The sequence below is a fragment of the Artibeus jamaicensis genome, unplaced genomic scaffold (assembly GCF_021234435.1).
Source record: "Artibeus jamaicensis isolate MK-2021 breed Jamaican fruit bat unplaced genomic scaffold, CSHL_Jam_final contig_373, whole genome shotgun sequence".
Classification (NCBI taxonomy): Eukaryota; Metazoa; Chordata; class Mammalia; order Chiroptera; family Phyllostomidae; genus Artibeus; species Artibeus jamaicensis.
In genome coordinates, this window is record NW_026521807.1 from 2,766,297 (window position 1) to 2,788,840 (window position 22,544).

The following is a 22,544-nucleotide window of genomic DNA, read 5'->3' on the forward strand; positions in this document are numbered from 1 at the left end:
GTCTGAACTAAAAGGAAAGATTAATTGATAAATGAAGGGTTAATATTTGTAAGAGGTTAATGAAATGAACAAAATAAGGCTTCCGCATAGGATGGGAACCAATCTGCAATAACTTGATATCTGAATCTCTATTATTGCTGGCTGTTTTCTCAGGCTTTCAACCCATCAGAAGATACATTAGCCCAAAAGGAATGGAAGTTATATATAACTAGAATGGGTACACTAGGTCACACCAGTTCAATATCAGTACTGTCCCAATAACCATGGCAAATTACTTGAACTCTCCCTGTCTTAATTTACTCATCTGTAAAAGGGAATAAAAGCAATGTGTGTGTGTGTGTGTGTGTGTGTGTATCATAAAAGTGTTTATAAGGATTATTTCAGTGATAGTTATATAAGCATCAGTGCCTGGTACATATTAAACACTCAACAGTAGCTATTACTGCTTTTATTAGGAAATTTTCTTTCCAGATACCATGTAATAGAAACTATTACCTCAAATCAAAAATCTCTAGATGCCAAATATGAAGAAAAGTTCCCCCTACAATTATCATTCAGAAAAGAAACTGCCTCACATTTGAGAATTTACAACTATATCATGAGATTCTTATACAATTGCTTCATTTTGAAACATAATGTACTGTTTGGCGAACTCCTTACATTGAAACAACTTGAATCATAGTTATACATGCTTAATGTAAGTTACAAACCCTAGTGACAAAATGTCATTATAAATAAGCCTTTAAAGATCACTTTTAAAAACAGGTCATATAGGATTATAGAGTTTGCTTCCAGTAATGGCTAAATAGGCAATTTGGAACAATATTTCCAGTGAGAACTAGAAGAGCTGGGGGAAAAACATAAAACATACCTGTCTGGAGGCTCTAAAGAGCTAAAAGAACAGTGATAAATTATGTAGGCAAGACCCAGAAGTAGTAAACCTAGAAATTGGACTGACATTTGTAACTGCCACACACACACACCCCAAAGAGCATGCGCTACTACATAACAGGAAGCTGAAAGGCCTAAAACCTGGGTAGGCTTTCAGGAGATTAACAAAAATACAGAAAGAGAAAGTAAAAGTCAGGATCCACCAAAAAGCAACACCTCACCTAGTCTTTGGTTTAAAAGCTAAGAGTCTATAACCTAGGAAGTAAAGATGATAAAATTAAAGCCCAGCTTTTAATCATATCAATCTGTAATTGCACGAATTAAATGAACTCATTGCTGATACCCTTACCTAGTAATATTCCACAAGCAAACGAAATTCCATCATCCAAAGCTTCAAACTACTTCCAGAATTTACCATAAAGGAAGGAAAGAAAGAAAGAAGGAAGGAAGAAAAGGTAGTGTCATTACATTAAATGGAATGTGTAAAGAGGGAGGTTACTGAATGGTATTTACAGTTTGTTTCTTAACCTGCACGCTCATTACTTGGGTGTATTCAGCTTGTGAAAATTCATGAAGCCATTTGCTTCTGGCACATGTATGTGCATCGTGCACTTCCACTTCAAAAAATTTTAAATACACATATAAAAAAAGACAGTGATATGACTATAAACCAAGAAAAACAATAAAAACAAACAGAATGCTAAGAAATGAGCACAACAGACAAGAATTTAAAATGGACTGTAAAGTACCTTCAAAGAGATTAAGTGATAAGATTAAGATTCTGGCAGGGACTTCAACATGGTATTATTTTTATAAAAAGTCAAATTCACTTTTTAATATCATTTTGATATAAAGAACTATAATTATTTCAGGAACCACTTGTAGAGTTAATGTGGCAATCTTTTAAAATTTGGCTGATTTTACAGGTATAATATTTGGGTAGATCAGACTGAGGAAGATTTGTGCTCTCTTAGGGATAACAGCCCAGATGATTAAGTGAGAACTCTATATTTTAGATAGCTTCAAAGAGTTTAAAGTAATCCATATTAACATTTTCATGAATAATTAAATAAGTTTTCTTTTCACCTTGTCTAAAAACATGAAAGGTAGTTAAACAAGTAAAGTGAACAAGATTTACTGAGCAAGATGACTAGTCTGCTTAAGAGCAAATACATAAAATGTGTTTTAAAGTTGTTGAAATCTATCTACAGAAAGTTCTCATTTTGGCAACTTAGTATACTAATTGTATAACATCCAATATCCCATATAAAAGAAGATAAACCAATTTTAATGGATGACCATGTGTATTTGAAAGCAATATTTTAGAAATATTTTATTTTCAGTGGAACTGGTTAATTTTTAAAACTTATTCTGTGCATTCTAATATATTTCTTATCCAGAAATTGATACTATGCAATCTCAATTTATGTAATACATCTGTGAGTTTGGAACTGGGTACAAAAGACTCTCATACATAGCTGGCATAGTTGTTGTGAAGCCTTTAGATAGTATTCTACAATAGTTAAAATTAAGTCCTTATTCGGAGTATATTATGCATATAATTTAAACCATTTTAATAATCTAGTTTCCTGATACACAAGTTAATAAAAACCTTTAAAAGAATATATTAAGAAATATCTTGCATTCTCTATCAAGGGACAGAAAAACAGAAATTTGTTTTTGAAGTATTTGAGTCAAAAAGGCAAAAATAATCAATTATCATGTATTGTTTCTATTAAGCCTGGAGAAATAAGGCATTGCCATACATAGGGTTTCTAATGGATATTAATTACAACAATTTATATTGTACTTTATGTTAGCAATTTTTTTAAACCACAATGTCAATGACTATTACAAATAGATGGGCCCTTGACAGAAATCAGACTGATGTAAAAAAAACATTAATAAACCCGTAAAACCTACTCTTTTGCACCGTGGGAAATAGCTGGTCCTAAAGCTAGAGCAGTAAAAATAAATTTAGATCATCAGTATTTAAAACAAATTCCCTAAGGCAGAAGCTGCAAAGTTTGAGCAAAAAAATAAATTAATAATAATAACGATAATATTATTAGTCTATAACCCAAAGAATAAATAAATATCAGTCCATACTCATAAATAAATGACTAAAAATTAAGTCAGGGAGAAGCCAAGTCTTCCTTACAAAAGAATTTCAAGTAACTATGTTAATATCATCTAAATATGTACTGGAGGATTAAAATGTATTCCTATGACAGCATCAAAGCTATACTCCCAAGTTGGTCTATATCTCAAACAACAAAAGAGTCTTCCTGATAGAAAACTATTAAGTGACTCAAAAATGAACCCTATTTATTGAGAACACAAATACATAAAATGTGTGTAGTAAAATTCATACAATGAATATAAAAGTTAACATAAACATTTCATTTTTCTGTGATTTAAGTATCTGTGTGTACAAAATGGAATTATATATAAGAATAAACTACTTTATACATGTTTCTAAAAAAAGTATACACTCAAGCTGAACCGAAAAAAAAAGGTGTAAGCCTCTCATTTGGAAAATAGGGACCAACTTACATGTGAGAAACCTTTGTAGTTTTTTTAAAGTGAAAACAGTGTTTTAGAATTTCAATACATTTTGAATAGATGTACATGAAATTATATAACATCTAGCATTTTGCATAAAATCTGGGAATAGAAGTGGGAAGAGGATACAGTTAAAGTTGTAGTTAGGTGATGTGCACATAGAGATTCATTAATGTTAGGCCTGCTGTAGTGTATACTTAAATTTTTCCATAATTAAAAATTTAAACAGTGAGTGTGACTTCAATATTTACTATAAAACTATAGTAATCAGAATAGTTATAATAATGAAAGAACAGACATTAATGGAACAGAGAGCCACAAAATAGACCCATATATTTAATTATATTATATAGTCAACTCACTATAAACAAGGGAGCAAACACAATACCGTGGCAAAAAGATAGTCTTTTTAAGAAGTGGTGCTGAAACAACTACATATCTATGTGCAAAAAATTAATTAGACATATTCCTTAAACTCATCACAAAAATTCACTCAAAGAGGCCCTGGCCAATGTGGCTCAGTCGGTTGGGCCCACGCCTAGGCTATGGGTTCAGTCCTCGGTCAGGGCATGTAGGAGAAGCAATCAATTAATGTTTCTCTCTCACACTGATGTGTCTCTCTTTCACTAATGTTTTCCTTCCTCTTCCTTCCTCCTTTCCCCTCTAATAAATTAAGTAATTAAAAATCCACTCAAAGGTTTATAAACAAATTTATATTTAAATTATTAGATTATAGAAGATAATCTATGTGGAGCTCTAAATCATCTTGGCTACAATGATGATTTCTAGTTACAACACCAAGGACATGACCCATGAAAGAAACAACTGATAAGTTCAACTTCATCAAAATAAAAAAAAATGCTCTGCAAAATAAATGTCAAGACGAAGCAAAGCCACACCACAGACTTGGAGAAATATTTGGAAAAGATACATCTGATAAAGGGTAGTTATCCAAAATACACAAAGAACTCTTAACACTCAGTTAGAAAGTAAATAACTCAATTAAAAAGGGGGCAAAAGACCTGAACAGACAACTCACCAAAGAGTTATAGATGGAAAATAAGCATATGAAAAGATTCAACTTCACCTGAAATAATCTCTAATATTAGCAAAGTACTTAAACAAATACCTTACTGAATCCTTAAACGGACCCCATGAAGTAAAGCAAAACAGTATATACTATCTTTTTCACAGATGAAAAAAATGAGGGGCACACCATTAATATGAATTGTTAATAATCTCAGAGATTAAAAGTGGCAGGACAGGATTTTACCTCAGAAACATTATTCTTCACTTTGTTATCTCCCCCTTTGGCATTTATAATAGTTAAGAAAAAGACACTGATATACCCACCTCCCTTCAAAATTCCTCCATAGCCTTACATCATCTTAGGATTTGTACCAGGACAAAATCTTCGTAGTCTGCTATGGACACAGACCTATTATACAATGGTTAAAGCTATACAGAGTATAGCTTTATACTCTGTATAAAGTTATACAGAGTATATATCAAACATTCTCTTATTGTATGAGTCAGCTCCAGCAACTAAACAAAACACCACAGACTGGGTAGCTTGAACAACAGACATTTATTTCTCCCAGCTTTGGAGGCTGGGAAGTCCAAGATCAAGATGCCTGCAGTTCCTGATGAGAGCCCACTTCCTCCAGCTTGCATATGGCTGCCTTGTCACTATGTCCTCACATGGCAGAGAAAAAGAGGAGAAGCAAGCTCCCCAGTGTCTTCTCTTACAAGGGCACTATTCCCATGATGAGGTCCCCACCTTTATGACTTCATTTAAACCTATTCCCCAAGTCCCCCACCTCCAAACATCATCCCACTGCGGGTAAGGGCTTCCATGTGTGGGTTTCGGGAAACACATTCAGTCCACAGATACCATAGCAGTACATTGGTGGTACATTTGACACTGGGGTAGATGTACCTGACCAGACCAAAGTAGGTAGGAGATTAGCATTATCATAACCACTTTGTTAAAACAGCTATTTAATATGTATGGTATACCTCATCAGAGAAAAATATCTCATGTGTAATAAAACATTAAATTTAGTGTTTTTCTCAAAGAAAAAAAATGAAGTCTCTTTCCCCCAAAACCAGATCTATATAAAACCACCCAAGGATATGAATCCAATACTGGATTGAGACTTTTTTTCTCCTGTAAGGTAACTGCTTTGTTCATTTTACATGTTTTATACCACAGCCCAGTGACCATTATACCACACAGGTGGAAGTGTGGGTTTGAGGACCATTGAGCACTAAATCTCCCCCAATACGTCACAATTACAGAACACCTGTGCCCAGTTATTTTGTGTTGAGCCACCATGAAATTCAGTGTTCACTGCCCACAACACTTCTTTTCGATTCTATGACTCTCTGTTCAGCTCCACAATGTAAGAAACAAGTTTTCTGAATGCAGGAGTTTCCAATCTTTTGAAACTGAGAAATGTGCAGAATCTGTTGGGGAAGCTGTAACCCCGCCGTGGCTAAGGCTGAATAAAGAGACACTGGGACCATAAGCCACTAAGAGGCCAAAACTTATCTTCCTGGCAGGGGCACAGGCCACTTTCCCCTTTTACTTCACCCTGCTTGGCCCTGGGCAGATGACTGGTTTAGCCAATGACGGGTCCCAAAGTTTTATGGCCCTTTAGCTAACTGACCCTAACTCAGAATAAGCCCTCATAGTTCTTTGAATGTTATCTGTTGTTTGATCCTTACTGCCTGGCAATGACTGATTAGCTTTACCTGTATTCCTGTGCGAACTGAACTCAGTAAAAGCCCACTGAGGAATACCCTCAAGGCCCTTCTCCTTTGAGAGATCAGCCACCTTTCCTCCCCAAGCAGATCATGTCTTGGTAAAATAATTCTAATCCCTGGCAAAGGGGGGTGAGGGGGGAAGGGCAGTCTGTGAGCAGAGCCCTTACCACAGAATCTACATATCTACATAAGGCATTTTTCCAAACTTCTCTGAAGTAAAATATACTCATGACCCACATTGAACTTAGGCCTAAAGGCTCCAAGACATCCCAAAAAAGAAAAAACCTCAGGGTTCCAATTATTTGAAAACTTTGCCCCTGAAATTAAAAGACTATATATAAGAAAAGGTAAATCACTATCGAATTGAAATTGGTAACTATAATTGTCCTTTCAAACATTTTTTAAATGGTTACATGCCCAGGCTGGTATGGCTCAGTGGACTGAGTGCGGGCTTGCGAACCAAAGGGTCTCTGGTTCGATTCCCGGTCAGGGCACATGCCTGGGTTGCAGCCAGTCCCCCAGTAGGGGATGCATGAGAGGCAACCATACATTGATGTATCCCTCCATCTCTTTCTCTGTCTCTTCCCCTCGCTCTAAAAATAAATAAATAAAATCTTTTTTAAAAAAGGTTACAGAGTTATAGCAGAGGTTTTGAAATACTTGTAGATATTTGTGAAGGGGAGAAATCAGTAAAGTATTTGTTTTTCATTTCTTTAATCTTATAAGAATTTTAATATCTGTACTCTAATAAAGCAAGGGTAAGAAACTAAGGGTCCAAGAAACACCAATTTAAAAACTTTTAAAGCAAAAAAATATTAAACACTAAAACAAAAAACCTACAGAAGAAGAAAGGAAGGAAATATTCCATTGTTTTTTTGACTCCACTGATTCTGATCAGCAGTTACTCACATCACTGTTCTTCTGTATATGATGCACCATTTATCTCTGTCTGCTTTTAAGATTTTTTTCTCTTTTGATTTTAGAAGTCTAACTATGATACGCATAGGTTTGACTTTTTTATTTATTTTTGTTTGAGAGATTGAGGAGTTCCTGTACCTGTATGCTTGCTTTATCTTTGTTTTTCTTCTTAAACTAGATTTGAAATTTTTGCAGCCTTTATTGTTCCAGGTATTATTTCTGTTCTATTCACTCTTTCCTCTCTTTCGGGGACTTCAGTTACAAGTATTTCATTCTGTTTGATGTTGTTCCACATATTTCTATGGCTGTTCACTTTCTTCACTTGTTTTTTTAGCCTGTTCTTAGGATCAAATAATTTCTATTGATCTACATTGAGGTTTCTTAACTCTTTTGCTCTCTCTTCTTGGTTGTTAAGCCCAGCTAGTATATATTTTTAATTTAATCACCTTATTTCTCAGCCCTAGACCTTCTGTTTGGCTCTTTCTTAACTGAAAGTTCTTATTATAAGAATGTTTGATATAGTTAATTTTTTAGTTAAGATTCCTCATCTACTCATTCAATACAACTATGTTGCCTTTAATATTTTGGAATATTATATATACTATGTATATTCTAGTATGGTGTGTATATATACTGTATACATATACTATGTATACTATAATATATAGTATATCATATCATACACAATATATTATAGTATATATTACATATATCATGTAGTATGTTACGTATAGTATACATTATATACTATATGCTGTATATAGTATATATGTCATTATATGATATATTACATGTATAATATATTATGTAATAGCTGCTTTATTTGTCTGGCAATTGCTTCTTCTTGATTATCTTCAGGTTACTTTCTATTGTTTGCTTTTTCTTTTGAGCACCAATTACTGCTTTTGCTTATGGTCACTAATACTTTAAAATTGTATTCTGGGTATGATCAGTCATACACTACAAAATTCTTCCCTGCATTCCTCTGAAGTATATTACTATTTGTTATAACTGGTATTTTACTGGTTTCAAATCCAAACCTTTGTCTACTTTACTTTGGCCAGCAAGTGCAACTTCCACTCAGATCTTTTATCTTATTGATGCTGGCTTTTGCCTAAATCCACTGCAGTGTTCCCCACACAAGTGTAGGTTAGCCAAGGATTTGGATGGTGCTTACGTGCATTTCCAGAAGTTTCATCCTTCCAAGATTCCTGCACCCTTTTGGAACTTCCCGGAAACTTTTTAGGTCTTCTGACAGCCTTCAAATCTGTTCTCTGGCACCTAGATAACTTAGGCTGTGACTTTTTCCCATTATTATACAGGGAAGGTGCCCTCAGCCAAAAACCTGCAAAATCACAAATCTTACACCTTAATATTTCAGTCTTTCATGTGTACAGTCCTCACAAGTTTTTGCCTACCTTCCATTGCCCTATAGTGACTTTAGTTTGCTGGTTCCCAAAATCATTTCCCACATAGTTAATTCAATCAATTTATTCCATCAATGGGGACTGAAACTGTAATTCCATGAAGTATATCTCAGCCTTAAGTCAAATGTCTTCAAACTTCTCATGTGAAAGTAAACCTTCCTCAGACATCCTTCTGCACTCCAATTTTCTGATAGTTCCCATCACTTCCTATTAGCCAGATGCATTACATGCCCATTCCTAAATTCATCACCTACATTGGAAATGTAATTAACATTTACTACACTAGTCTGGTCTGGGGAGTAAGTACAACATGGCTTCTTCAAAAATACTTGGTTGCTCAATCCCTGCAGAAAATCTGTTTGCAAGGAAGAAGACATTTTTAAATGCAGATTGGCTGTTAGCAACAATCAACAGTATCTGCCACATTCTCCAAACCACCTATATAACAATGCATGTGCAGAATCTGTCTGATGTAACTAGTATGGAACTCTAGACTCTGTTGAAGACTCACGACATCCAGAAGGAGGGCAGTGATTTTGACATGTATCAGCGATTTAAGGTGTGTATAGAGAGACCTTGGCTGAGTAGCTCAGTTGGTTAAGAGTGTCTTCCCGATATGTCAAGGTTAGGAGTTCAACCTCTAGCCAAAGCACACACAAGAATCAACCAATGAATACATAAATAAGTAGAATAAGAAATTGATGTTTCTCTATACATAGCTCTCTCTCTTTAAAAAGAAAAATCAATCAACTTTTAGATACAGCTAAATAGATAACAAATTAGAGGATGGAGCAAAAGCAGGTTTACAGTTGTGAATATATGAAAGTTTATTATTGTATTATTTATTTATTATTATATTATTTTCCATGTGAACGACTGCAAATATACTTTTGAAGAGCAAGAAACTGAAAACTGATTTGAAAGATATAATGAAGGAGAACTTCCTCAATATGGCAAAGGAAATAAGACTTCCAGGAAGTCCCAGAAGCTCAGAGAGTCCCAAAGAAAGTGGACCCAAGGAGGAACACACCAAGGTACATCATAATTACATTACCCAAGATTAAAGAAAAGGAGAGAATCCTAAAAGCAGCCAGAGGAAAGGAGAGAGTTACCAACAAAGGAGTTCTCATAAGGCTATCAGCTGATTTCTCAAAAGCAAACTTATAGGTAAGAAGGGGCTGGAAAGAAGTATTCCAAGTTATGAAAGGCAAGGACCTACATCCAAGATTACTCTATCTAGCAAAACTTTCATTTAGAATGGAAGGGCAGAGAAAGTGCTTCCCAGATAAGGTCAAATTAAAGGAGCTCATCACCAGGCCCTTATTATATGAAATGTTAAAGGGATTTATCTAAGAAAAAGATCAAAACTATGAACAGTAAAATAACAACAAACTCACCACTATCAACAACTGAACCTAAAAAAAAACTAAGGAAACAACTAGAACAGGAACAGAATCACAGAAATGAAGATCACATCAAGGGTTATCAGTGGGGAGGGGAAGAGGGGCATGAAGGAAAAAAGTACAGGGAATAAGAAGGATAAATGGTAGGTACAAAATATGTCCGGGAGGTTAAGAATAGTAGAGAGAGCGGTGGGTCGGTCGGTCGCGTGCATTTACGTGCGGAGAAACCAGTGAGAAGGGAAAACCACGCGGTGCAGCAGGCTCGCACAATTAGGATCGGATAAACAAGCCCGAGGCGTGTGAGTGACTGGATGCGCTGGGCTAGCGGAGAGGAACGCCATTGCTCCCTCTCTGACCCCGCCCCCACACACAGCGTCACAAACCAGCGACCTGGGTCCCCCGTCCTGGTAAACAACTAAGGCTTCGCTCCGCTCACTTAACAGCACGAATAGACCAAAAATGGCTCTAGGACAACTCAGAGCCCCAGAACCGATAGACCTAAGTGATGAAGAAATAGCCAGTCTTTCAGATGCACAGTTCAAAACACTGGTTATAAGGATCCTTACAGAACTGGTTGACTTTAGTCACAAATTAGAGAAACATATGGAAGCTAAATTAATTGAAATGAATGGTGATACAAAAGATACCAATAGTAATGGAAAGAAAATTGGGACTCAAATCAAGGGAGAGAACCAGAAGGAAGAAAAAAATGATCAAACAGTAAGGAATGAAGAAATAAGAATTCAGAAAAATGAGGGAGAAGCTTAGGAACCTCCAGGACATCTTTAAACGTTCCAACATCCGAATTATAGGGGTACCAGAAGGGGGAAAGGCACAACCACCAGTTGAAAAATTATTTGAACAAATAATAAAGGAGAATTTCCCCAATCTGGCCAAGGAAATAGACTTCCAGGAAATCCAGGAAGCTCAGAGAGTCCCAAAGAAGTTGGACCCAAGAAGGAACACACCAAGGCACATCATCATTACATTAGCCAAGATTAAAATGAAGGAGAGAATCCTAGAAGCAGCAAGAGATAAGGGGACAGTCACCTACAAAGGAGTTCCTATCAGACTGTCAGCTGATTTCTCAAAAGAGACCTTACAGGCAAGAAGGGGCTGGAAAGAGGTATTCCAAGTCATGAAATCCAAAGACCTACAACCAAGATTGCTCTACCCAGCAAAACTTTCATTTAGAATGGAAGGACAGATAAAGTGCTTCTCAGATAAGATCAAATTCAAGGAGTTCATCATCACCAAGCCCTTATTATATGAAATGTTAAAGGGACTTACCTAAGAAAAAGAAGATAAAAAAGATGAACAGTGAAAGGACAGCAAACTCACAGTTATTAAGAACCACACCTAAAACAAAAGCAAACTAAGAGGATAGCTAGATCAGGAGCAGAACCATAGAAATGAAGATCTCAGGGAGGGTTAGCAACAGGGGAGTGGGAGGAGGAGAAGGGGGGAGAAGGTACAGAAAATAAGTAGCATAGACAGTAGGTAGAAAATACATAGGGGGGAGGGTAAGAATAGTAGGGGAAATACAGAATCTAAAGAATTTGAGACACATGTTCATGAACTAAAGGGGGAAATGGTGGGGGAGGGGTATGCAGGGTGGAGGGGAAGGGAGGGGGGAATAGAGTAAATGTAATGGCATAATCAATAAAAAAATAAATTAATAAAAAAAAAGAAACAGCAATACTATGTATATTACTTAGAAATGGAAAAAGTTAAATACAGAGATACACACAAAAGCCATGAAGAACTTGAGGTAGATAATTCACATATGGGGAAGTATGGGACAAAAAATGTTTCTTCCAAGCCTTGCAGTATTAACTTTTTAAAAATCATGTACATGTTACTTAGATAAAATGTAAAATATTTTTTAATTTTTATTTTATGAAGTAGAACTCATGTTTTTGAGATCTACTTCCCCATTTTGCTATTTTTTAAAAGACTTTATTTATTTATTTTTAGAGAGGGGAAGGGAGGGAGAAAGAGAGAAAGAAACATCAATGTGTGACTGCCTCTCACATGGCCCCCACTGGGGACCTGGCCTGCAACCAAGGCATGTCCCCTAAGAATTGAACCTGCGACCCTCTGGTTCGCAGCCCACGCTCAATTCACTGAGCTACACCAGCCAGAGCAAATGTAAAATATCATGAGTTAAAAAAATCCCAATGAAAAATAAATTATGAAGAACAAAAGAATAAGGAATCTTTAAATGAATGCTTCATAACTTATGAATGGAAGGGAGACTTCATTTCAGTATCGGCAAATGGTGCACAGTTTCCTATTAAACTCCACATTGAACCCTTCATCAATAGTTGCCTGAAAAAGCATACAAAAGCCTTTTTATTCACATTGTAAAGCATGGATTCTACAACTCCCCACCATTTTGTTTTTTAAAAGTTCCACAGAAGAATAAGATTAGCAAACAGTCCACTAGTAAGAAACAATATAAAATTTATTAAGAAAATTAACTTGTAAGAAAATTAAAAATTACTAAAAAATAATCTCTAACACTTAGGCCTTCTCAGATAAGATCTAAACGTGAAGTCTTGAACCCTTTACCAAAGTACCATTGTTTTTCCAAAACTTGCTAATCGAGAACTAGGTACAGTGTATGAATTTCATGTTCTGCTAAGTTTGTATTTTATAGCTAGCCCTAAAAAGCTTAAGAAATGAATCTGAAAAGTTCTTTTTAAAAAATTCTAAACTTGGAACTTTTTTACATCTATATAGGGTTTTTAAATTAAATACTGATATATGAAGAGAAATAAAAGTAGATTAATTACTCCAAGTTTCAAAAGGTATACATACTGCTACCAAAATTGTAGTACTTGGATTCATATGCAAAAAGAACTGTGAATATAAAGTTTTAAGTCCCAAATTACTGAAATAAGATATTTTGATATCTCCTGCAAAATTATTACCTCCTTGAGAAAGTTCATCTTTAAAAACTGTATTAACAAAATTAGAAACATTCCTGTCAGTCCCCAGCACCAGTTTTATTTCAGTTGATAATTAATGCCACTAAAGTTTTTTTTTCCAATCACTCTTAAAATTTACTTGGTGTTTTATAACACTTTTGCAAGTCCATTACTTCAATAAAAGAAACTTTAGTTTTAGAGATTTATATTTATGCTTCGAGTATTCTACCTTAATAGGCTTGAATAACACAAAGAAAATATTTAAGTAATTTTATATCCTTGAAAATTATACAAACTTGACCTAGAATGAAAAAACAATGCACATGGACTGCAAAGAGTAAGTTTAAGAAAATAAAAATGCAAACATGCGTTTTAGCAGTCTCTCGAATTTATTAACCTAAAAGGTTTAATTTCCATTTTCCTGCATCAGCTTTATTTATAAAATGTCGTGCCCTATAAATACGCTGTTATTTTCTATAGTCAAGCACCTTCTTAACAAATCTTCTCATTAATATGTAAATTTAAAGTCAATCGGTCTTCTCCCTGACAGTCCCATGAATTCCTAGTGCACTGTATAATCGGCTTTGACTTTGCATCCACTATTTATCATCAAAGATGTCAGTTAGAAAAATTATAGAAAATGAACTGCAATTGATATGACTGCAATCTACTTTGTCAAAACTTAATTGTTCCTCAAATCATACATTTACATATAAACAGCCTAAATACTGATCTATAATGATGCAAATAAGCTAAATTAAAAATCTCTCTGCCTCTGAAGAAACCTGGCTGTATATGATGTATTCATTTAAGAACTTACTGACAAATGCATGTACATCAGCTCATCTTAAAAGTATTTCCACTAACTTTTAGTTCCTCAAAAAAACAATTCTGCTAGCTTTCAAGCACATAAACATAAACAAATGTTTTAGACAATTCAATGAGAAACACCTTTGTGAAAAGTAAATTTAATTATGGTTGTTAGCTAATGGCAATGTCTGAATACTATGGATTGGAAGCTTCAAAATTAGCTTTGACTGGAGCAGAATAAGCAAACACACAGAAATATATTAAAGTAGCAAAAAGATATGTTAATTTAAAAGTTACGGGGTTACAGAATATAAAGGGAAGAATGTTGATATAAGCATCAGGTTACTTACTCTGTTTATATATCTGGTTCCACCTTTTAAAAGCAGTATTACCTTAGGTGACTTATTTATAAAATGGATTTAATAATTTTCACTGCCCTATCTCACATAAAATACTACATAAGAAAGTACGGCACGCTATTAAATTGCTAAATACAAAATATTAACAGTATTATTTTTCACATTTTCTCTTAGCATTGAGAAGGAAACCTCTTAATTTTAATAAATTTTCTATTTTAGGCAGTTTTTTAATTTTATATAACAAATCAATATATTATTTTAGTGACACTTTTCTCGCTTGCAAATTCCTTCACTTTGAGATAAATGGCCCTTTATATATATATCATAAAGTGATGTTCACATAGCATTTTATGTAAATGATTTTTGTCTGTTAGGTAAAATGGGATGGGGGTACTAGAATGAACACCTGTCTAATGTGCTGATTTCATTTAAAAAAATAAAACAGTATTCAAGTATTGCCGTGACCGCTGTGGCTCAGTTGGGTGGGCATTGTCCCACAAAGTGAAAGGTCACAAGTTTGATCCCCAGTCAGAGCACATGCCTGGATTGTAGACTGGGTCCCAAGTCAGGGCAATGTTTTTCTCCCTATCTCCCACCTTTCTCCTATCTCTAAAATTAAACAAATAAAAAAATTTTAAGTATTCAAGTGTTGATGATAAAATGATAAAAAAGAATGGTAATGCCTTGGCTGGGTGGCTCAACTGGTTGGAGCGTCATCCCATTCTGTACATCAAAAGGTGACAGGTTCAATTCCCAGTCAGGGCACATACCTAGGTTGTGGGTTAGATCTCCAAATCTACTCCAGGCGCAGATTGGAGGCAACCAATTGATGTTTCTCATGTCCATGTTTTTCTTTTTGTCTCTCTCTCTCTCCCTTCCTCACTCTTCTAAAATCAATGAACATATCCTTGAGTAAGGACTCAAAAAATGTATTTTTAAAAAAGGATGGTAACAACTCAGCACTTACTCTGCTGGAGCACTGTTCCATTTTACCTTTCTATTCTATAATACTCTTGAACAGTACTTCACGGTGTGCTTCTTACAACATAAAAAGTGAAAAATGAAAACAGATATAAATGCAAAATACTTCTCAGTTTCTTCCAGGTATGGTCAAATGTTGCTTTATAATTCAGTTTGCCAACTTTCAAAGTTAAATGACCACATGTAGTCCTAAAGAGTTGGATACAACTTAAAGTTTAAGTCAAAAAGTCTTCAAGACTAAAAGTGACATGGCTGCTCGCTCGAAAGTTTCTCTGTAACGGAGAACCAGAACTAGCCACAGAGAAGTCTGAGATGGGGTGAAGGAAAGAGCAAGCGTGGGCATGATCCGAAGGATAATAATTAGATAACAATTTTAATAACTATTTAATAATTTAAATAATGTAACTAATTATTAAAATTTAATAATTTAAACCTTACTTTTATAAAATGTAGTTGTACTAAAAGCCTAACATCTCTGACAATCTCTTACTTTTAATACCACAGTAAAAGATGACCTTTCCAAATCATGCCCACTGGTAATAAACAGAACATATATGTATCCAATGAGACGCAAGTCTGTTATCTTGATTATTTTGGTGTCAACTGATATTGTTTTAAATTACATGTTATCCAAAGTAAAAATTAAACCCACTAGAACAACTGAAATTAAGTGGTTGCCAGTAAATGCACCTCAAGGGTCTACCGAGAAATTGTGAAAAGAAAGACATTTATTTCACCATGTGCTTGAATTGCTTCTATAATGTTTTAGCAATACATATATAATCACCCTGGCTGGTGTGGCTCAGAGGATTGGGTGCCAGCCTCAGAACAGAAAGGTCACCAGTTCAATTCCCAGTCAGGGTACATGTCTGGGTTGCAGGCCAGGTCCCCAGTTGGGGGTGTGAAAGGCAACCAAAAGATGTATCTCTGGCACATTGCTGTTTCTCCCCCTCTCTTTCTCCCTCCCTTCCCCTCTAAAAATAAATAAATAAAAATCTTTTTAAAAAAGATTTTACAAAAGAGAATACATATAATTATACGTAGTTAAACCTTTACAAATCTTCTATTTTAGTGAGATTTTTCCTTTTCTTTTAGCCAAGGAACCTTTCTCAAAGGAAATCATATGCAAAGCTGCACACAAGAGACAGGCGAAGGTGAAGCCTGCTCTGGAACGGCAGCAAGGGTCTTGCAAGCTGCAGAGTCTAGAACCCCACCCCCTGGATGTGCCAGGGGCAGTACTGCAGCATCCTGAGGGCAGAGGTGTACACTTGGAAACTGGTGGATCAGTCTATAAGCCACGTAATTTAAAATAAAGCCTACCTCAGATTGCAAATAAGTGACAAAGATGAGAAATTTAGCCCAATTCCAGTGTATCAGGACAATGACCAGAGCTCATCCCATGTTTGTAATAATTAAGTTCACAGAGTTAACATGTAAAAATAGAGTATGCATATAGTCCCACTTTTCCAAATTGTCTATCCAAAGTATAAATAAATATGAAAGTAGAGAACTGCATTTCTTTGTTTTGCAAATAGCTTTAAACATTAATTTTTATCTAAAATGAGTCTAAAATTCAAGTGACAGAAACACAGAAGAACAAACTACAAAGACAGCTTTAAAATTTGTTACATATTTTTAGAAGATAGAGTAAATAATGTATATATTTTAATTCCAATTTCTACATAATGACAAAGCAAAGGATCATTTGCATACGGCTACTAAAATAATTTGAGGGTAACAGGAGAGTACAAGAAAAAATTTCATTAAAGCCCCAGCCGAGTGGCTCAGCTGGCTGGAGCATCATCCCACGCCCAGAAGGTTGTGAGTACCATTCCCACCGAAGGCACATACCGAGGCTGCCGATTCGATCTCCAGTCGGGACATGTACGGGAAGCACCCAATCGATGCTTTTCTCTTACACGGATGCCTGCCTCTCTGTTTCTCTCCTTCCGTCTCTCTCCACCCTCACCCTTCCTCTCTCTCTAAAATCAAAATATATTCTCAGGCAGGGATTTTTAAAAATTAGAAAAATAAAAATAAAAGTGTTCTGTTAAATAATGACGAGGGCTAGGTAAGACAAAATTACCTATAACCTACACAACAGAAAAAAATCTGAATAGCATTCTGGAAAGGAACTAAAATCAAACAACTAGCTATCAGCAACAAAAATATCTTGTCAAAGTTACCATTTACATGAAAAGACCAAGATTTCTGAAGCAAATAGTCATAATGCTTAAACCAGCATAAGTGTCATCGGAAGTTTACTTCGCTCAATGATCAAGTTAAATTTATAAAACACAAGACTATACTTTCAGACTATAACAAACTATTTCTATAGTTCGTTATAAAACAAAAGCACAGATGATCAGTAAAATTGAATCAACTTAAGAGCCCATGTGACATAAGACTTTTAATGTATGAATAATTAAAATATACTTTGATTTTTAAGTAGAATAACCTAGAATTTTATACAGCATGCCATTGTAGGTATCAACCAATGCCAAAATAATTACCAATTATCCTTGCATTTTTATCATTTCCTGCTTTCCAAAAGAACATGAGAAAAATGAGATCTCCTTAAAGACAGTTTCTATGTTTTAGTACTCATAATTTTGTTGTACACATTTTTTAAAGTTCATCCATTTCCTTAGTATATTTTATACGTGGAAGATTATTCCACACTTACCTCTTTCCAAGGACTGACAAACTGTGTGCGAGCGTATCGCGTTAACACATGGATGATGACAACCTGTCCCCATTCTTCAACATCAACTAGTAAGTTACAGAGCTTGCGGTAATTCTTGTGAATCAGATCGATTCTATCCGGGCAGACTTCCTCAAAAGCCATCACAACACTGCCAGCTACTAGCTAGAAAGAAAAGAAATAGGACATTACAAAAAAGTTTTCCTGCCATCGAAGAGTCGATTCTGGCATTAAGGAGGTACAGTAAGTGTTATGATGACCAATATTTAAAGTATTTAGTCATTTAATTAATAAATGATGACAAGCACTTAAATAACAAGTTTTAAAGTGTCACTCCCTCAAAGAATAATTTTAAGAGTTGTAATGTGTCTACAAAGCTAATATTTTTCTGAAGTATTAGAAGTAGAAATTCTGGTAATTTTTTATGTTATCAGGTTACATTGTTATATGTGAATTAAACATATTCATTATGCATTTTTCATTTTTAAAGGTAACCTAAATTCTAAAGATTAATTATTCAGTGCATGACAATATTCAGAAAAAGAATCAAGACATTAACAAGAATGACATCATGTCCGTTTACAATGAGAATGACAGTAATTTCAAAATAAATTTATTTTAAAATGTGTGTGGAGAATTCACAAATGATTTTCAAACAAAAACACTTTAATATCTTATACATTTTAATCCACCTGTTTTTATCAATATAAAACTTTCTATTTACAAAGAAGGCACAGGCTAAAAACTTAGTACATTTTACTATTTTTGTAACAATATGTGTAAGTTCAGATAATATATTACCAACAAAAGGCAGCTTTCTCTAAGACCAATTAATGAACCACATTTGCTGTTTTTGGAAATCTCATGCTTTTGCAAAGAGGTGAAAACAAGATGTCTTTAAAGATACAAACTAAGCAAAATAAATAATATACAAATACTTCTATATATGTACCACTGATACGTGTGCAGTTAGCCAACAATATAAAATGCTTTTGAAAAAATAAATTAATATCATATTCTTTCTGAACACCAGGGATCTTCATTTTAGCATCTAAAATTTCCCCAATGACTTAAAATAAGCAATTAAATAGAAATACAACTTATTTGAAATGGTACTTTTTAAAAAACATTAGATACAATGATATTCATATTTTTAATGTTTGTCCCTTTACTTGGCTGACATTTAGTTTATTAATATGCAACCAACAATACAATTGAAAGAAAACAGCTCAGAATATAGACTTGCTATTATGCTAAACAAGTTTCCAGTCCTGTGGGGATTTCATGAATTACCAATCAGTATAAACGTGAAGCTGCATTTATTGACTCCAGCCCTGCCCATGTACTGGTGCCTGCTGGTCTCAGCATGAATGCACCTCAATTGAAAAAGCAAAGGATTGATTACTTGTGTGAACTAAATAAAAATGCATTATACATATAATGTTCTATTTGTTATTGATACAGAAAGTTAAGTTTGTGTTTTTAACTTTACATTTTGAGCTCTTCTGCATAAATCACTCCTTAAAAATTATATTCTATGATAACTGTATTTCAAAAAGAGAGAAATAGTATCATTTAAAAATCTCTTAACACAACTAAATTTATGGTATCAAACTACAGAATAACGTAGCAATTGTTAAAATATATATATATCTATACTTATATGCTTTATGTCAATCTTGTTATTAATATAAAATATATGTATCAGTTGGTAAAAGGTATTCAAGCACAAAAATAAATAATACCACTTAGAATAAAATAATCCATGGAAGTTAGTCTTTCAACAAAGCTTAAATCCAAGAACTATTATGTAAAATCAAGTTATTTTGCTTATGGCTAGAGATTCATATTTTTCAAATTGTTTAGTAGATACCAATTAAAAGTCATCGACCACGTGGTATTAAATTGATTTAACCAAGAGCCATGGATACAAAATAATTCTTAAGTACTAACAAAGAGCATAAAAAAAAAGAATTAAGTACAAATAAAGTTTAAGAAAACAGATAATTAGTAAGGATGTAAAAAAAAAAGTACCTCCACAAAATAAAACTGACTGTTTTAGGTATTTTGTTGTATTGGTTCAACAAACTCACCCTACACTAAAACACTACAAAAAGAATTGATAATTCTGGTCTGTTAAATGTTCAATATTCTATAAAACTCCCAGAATTAAAATTAAATGATCTACTGAGATTTTAAAACCAAAAATATTAGTTTCCCTAAAAAAGACAGTTAATTTCCATCTTACTGTGTCAACAGTAGCTTTTTATATAAGGAGAAAAATAAATCACTTCAACAAAACTAGCAATGAGCTCATCAAATTCAAATGCAGTTTTCCATTTATGTATTTTTTATATTAAAGCAATAAACATGGTTCATTTATCTTCCCCTGGTTGCAATGTTTTTCTGTGCTGTTGCTATGAACTTCAGCCATTAGCTGTGCTCCAAGGTAAACTACATGAACCATCAACAAAAGTGACACCCCATCTATGGAGTTCATATTTTCTCCAGATTATCTATGCTAGTTGACAAGCTGGTAATGAAAAAAATCACACTAAGCAAATGGTTCCGCTAATAACAATAAATTTTCTATAAAATTATGAAGGGTACAAAACGTTTCCTTGCATCTATTTTGTCATGAATTCTAATTAACGTTGCAAAAACCTGAGAGTGCTGGGTCATCACAAGAAGTGCATCAGGTTTGATTGATAATACAGTATAAGCTGGCCAATGCTGCCAAGATTTTCTTCTCTTAAATTAATAGCCATCCAACCTGCCCCAATCATACAGCTCAAATGATATTCCCCTTCTTATTTCAATTTTCTTGAGGCATGGAAAATGGGAAAGATCAGTCATTTATCTTCTAATAGCTGGATAATAGATCTATCACAACAAAACATCTGCACAAACTCAGAGGTGTGGTTTTTTTGCCCACGACAGTGAGGCTTTTTACTGACATTGAATCAATAACTTGTAAAATGGTGTCTTATCCCCACAGCTTAGTTATGAACTACCAATATATTCATTAAACATCATTTTGTAGCTAAATTAAGGAGAGGAAACTTTCACATAAAAAAATATGCAACTCAGTTTTTCGAGGCCACAGACCAAATTTTTCTTCCTAGGACTCAGTTTTCTATTAGAAAGTTAAATGCCATCAAAAGAATTTCTTTAAAATTAACCTAAATGAAAAAATAAATAAATCCCAGCCTGCTTTTGAGGTGTTCTAAATAAGAGACACTCCACTGCTATGTTTAAAATGCCCAACAAATATAGATGTTTTATACTTAAAAAAAAGTATAACAAATTTTAAAATAAATTTATAACAACAGTAGAAAAGGTTTGTAGTAAAAAATATGCAGTATATGTTAAGTGGAGAAATTAAGATGAAAATGGTGAATCTAGGAACATAAAATGAAGAAATTATATAAAGAAAACTTGTAACTACTGACTGGGGGTGGTAGAAAATAGACAAAGTATTACCTCTTAATTTCATTGATTATAGTTATATATTTTCTAGTATAGCTTTTAAAATTTACAGACATATTCAGATATTAGTTACCTTAAGTAACACTCAAGGGTTCTTCTAGTTACATCACCATAACTCTCTTCCTAAACCCGAAATGGTTTATTTTTAGAAAAGAACTAGTCATATGACAGATACAGGTCTTTCTCTAGTAAAAGGGAAAAGTCATTCTATTATCTTTTCATATGTTTACATTGTAACTTTCCTTAAAATGAGAATTACAGAGCTAGTTTACTTTGCGATATTAATTGTAAAAAAAATCTTTCTTTAGGCTAACACAAGCAATCAGGGATCGTATGTATCAAAATCAGTAGAGGTTAAATTTTAAAAGCATTTAAAATAAACATTTTTCAAATTCATATTTATCAGCAACCACAGCAATGTCATCATGATAATGGTCCCAAGAAGCTCCTGCTGATGACAACTACATTTCTTTTGAAAATGTGGAAGTAAGTAGGACCAGGTTCATTTAATTAGGAAGTTTTTAAATAAAAATAATTTAGAATTCTTATTGATTTTAAATGTCAATGCTGACATTATTAATTTGGGGGAAAGAAGAACTATAACTGTCTTCCTTCAATTAAGTATTATATTCAACAAGCAAAACTGGTAATAAAGACCATAAATATTTATATAGATATCAGAATATTTTTAACCTTTCTATAATATATTATAACTATACTAAGGGGAAAATATCAGAAAACATTCTGATAATAATTCTAATTTAAAATACTCAAAATAACTCCAATATAAATACTACTTGTACCTGAGTATTTACTATATTTACTACTTGTAAATAAATCGGAATGTTCCAACTCAAACCCAGAAAAACTAAAGATGTAAACCTATGTCCTATGCATAACTAAAACAAAGAGAATCTCTAAACTTCAAATTACATGAATGAAAAAAGTCAGTCCTCAATGCCAGAAACTTATTTTTCATGCTTTTTATCAGGAAACTTCACAAAAACCTATGAGTCTGATAAAACTGCCAAGAACAAAGCAGCCCAGAATTAGTGGTGGTCATAAGAGGGAACTAAAACCAACAGCAGAAAAAGAAAGAGAACACTAAGTGTGAAAATACTGCAAAAGATTACTGTAAATGAGAGCAAATTACTAAGAAGGAAATTCATTGGAGAAAGGGGTATGGATGTCAATGAGGCTATCTTGGAAAGTTTCAGCAGAAAATGGTTTAAAAAGAGGTGAAAGAAGAGAAGCACCTTAGAAAATGTAAGGTGACAGAAAAAATAAGAGGAAAA

General features: G+C 33.9%; 1 protein-coding gene across 2 annotated transcripts in view; it reads right to left on the reverse strand.

Annotated features, from left to right (window-relative positions):
* Positions 1-22,544, reverse strand: part of AP3B1 (adaptor related protein complex 3 subunit beta 1) — a 262,282-nt gene that overhangs the window by 175,047 nt on the left and 64,691 nt on the right. For both annotated transcript variants that reach the window (XM_053664477.1, XM_053664478.1), the window contains one exon: positions 17,743-17,925. In XM_053664477.1, coding sequence (XP_053520452.1) covers positions 17,743-17,925 — 183 coding nt within the window. The remainder of the gene's footprint in view (positions 1-17,742; positions 17,926-22,544) is intronic.